The sequence below is a fragment of the Condylura cristata genome, unplaced genomic scaffold, assembly GCF_000260355.1.
Source record: "Condylura cristata isolate star-nosed mole 26May11 unplaced genomic scaffold, ConCri1.0 scaffold00006, whole genome shotgun sequence".
In the NCBI taxonomy this organism is placed as follows: Eukaryota; Metazoa; Chordata; class Mammalia; order Eulipotyphla; family Talpidae; genus Condylura; species Condylura cristata.
In genome coordinates this window covers 748470-749650 of record NW_004567107.1, presented here as the reverse complement: position 1 = coordinate 749650, position 1181 = coordinate 748470, and the positions used below count along the sequence as shown (strand labels likewise).

The following is a 1181-nucleotide window of genomic DNA, read 5'->3' as shown; positions in this document are numbered from 1 at the left end:
CAGGGCCTACTCACCCTGCTCTCGCCCTCAGGCCGCCGCTGCGAGTCGGTCATCAACGGCTGCAAGGGCCAGCCCTGCAGGAACGGGGGCACGTGCGCAGTGGCCTCCAACACTGCCCGCGGGTTCATCTGCAAGTGCCCGGCGGTAGGTGCCCTGGGGCAGGAGTGGGCGGGCTCCCTGTGGAGGGTGCCTTGGGCCCCCGGCACCGCGGCCCGGCTAAAGCCTCCCTGCCTGGGCTCGGTGAGGCCATCCCAGCCCTGGACACAGGGCACACGCACACACACACACCCCGCCCTGCCTGCCCGTGAGAGCCTGCTATTTGCCTTGGGAGCTTTCTAGAGCAGCTTCAGATGCAGAGGGCAGCTGCAGAAAGCAGGCACCCTGTTTCCCCGTCCTCAGCGTCCCTCACCCAGTGGTCACGTGCCAGGGGTGAGGCCGGTGGCCTGCCGCACGGGTCCGCAGCCCCAGCCCGCCCTGCCCTGCGGCCCCGGCCCCCACCCCGGCCGGTTTTGCGATGCAGAGCGTCCTGGGGGGGCCACGACGGCAGGCGGGTGTCCACGTCGCCTGATGCCCGCGCTCCCCGCAGGGCTTCGAGGGCGCCACCTGTGAGAACGACGCGCGTACCTGCGGCAGCCGGCGCTGCCTGAACGGCGGCACCTGCATCTCGGGCCCGCGCAGCACCACCTGCCTGTGCCTGGGCGCCTTCACGGGCCCCGAGTGCCAGTTCCCGGCCAGCAGCCCGTGCGTGGGCGGCAACCCCTGCTACAACCAGGGCAGCTGCGAGCCCACGGCCGAGAGCCCGTTCTACCGCTGCCTGTGCCCGCCCAAGTTCAACGGGCTGCTGTGCCACATCCTGGACTACAGCTTCGGCGGCGGCGCGGGCCGCGACATCCCGCCGCCGCAGATCGAGGAGGCCTGCGAGCTGCCCGGGTGCCGCGAGGAGGCGGGCAACAAGGCGTGCAGCCTGCGCTGCAACAACCACGCGTGCGGCTGGGACGGCGGCGACTGCTCGCTCAACTTCAACGACCCCTGGCAGAACTGCTCGCAGTCCCTGCAGTGCTGGAAGTACTTCAGCGACGGCCGCTGCGACAGCCAGTGCAACTCGGCCGGCTGCCTGTTCGACGGCTTCGACTGCCAGCACGCGGAGGGCCAGTGCAAGTGAGGCGGGGCGGGGCCTGGCG

General features: G+C 71.4%; 1 protein-coding gene across 1 annotated transcript in view; it reads left to right on the top strand.

Annotated features, from left to right (window-relative positions):
* LOC101621396 (neurogenic locus notch homolog protein 1-like) overlaps nucleotides 1–1181 on the top strand; it is an 82711-nt gene that overhangs the window by 70979 nt on the left and 10551 nt on the right. The window contains exons 16-17 of the mRNA XM_012721177.1: nucleotides 32–144; nucleotides 587–1159. Of these exons, the coding sequence (XP_012576631.1) occupies nucleotides 32–144; nucleotides 587–1159 (686 nt within the window). The remainder of the gene's footprint in view (nucleotides 1–31; nucleotides 145–586; nucleotides 1160–1181) is intronic.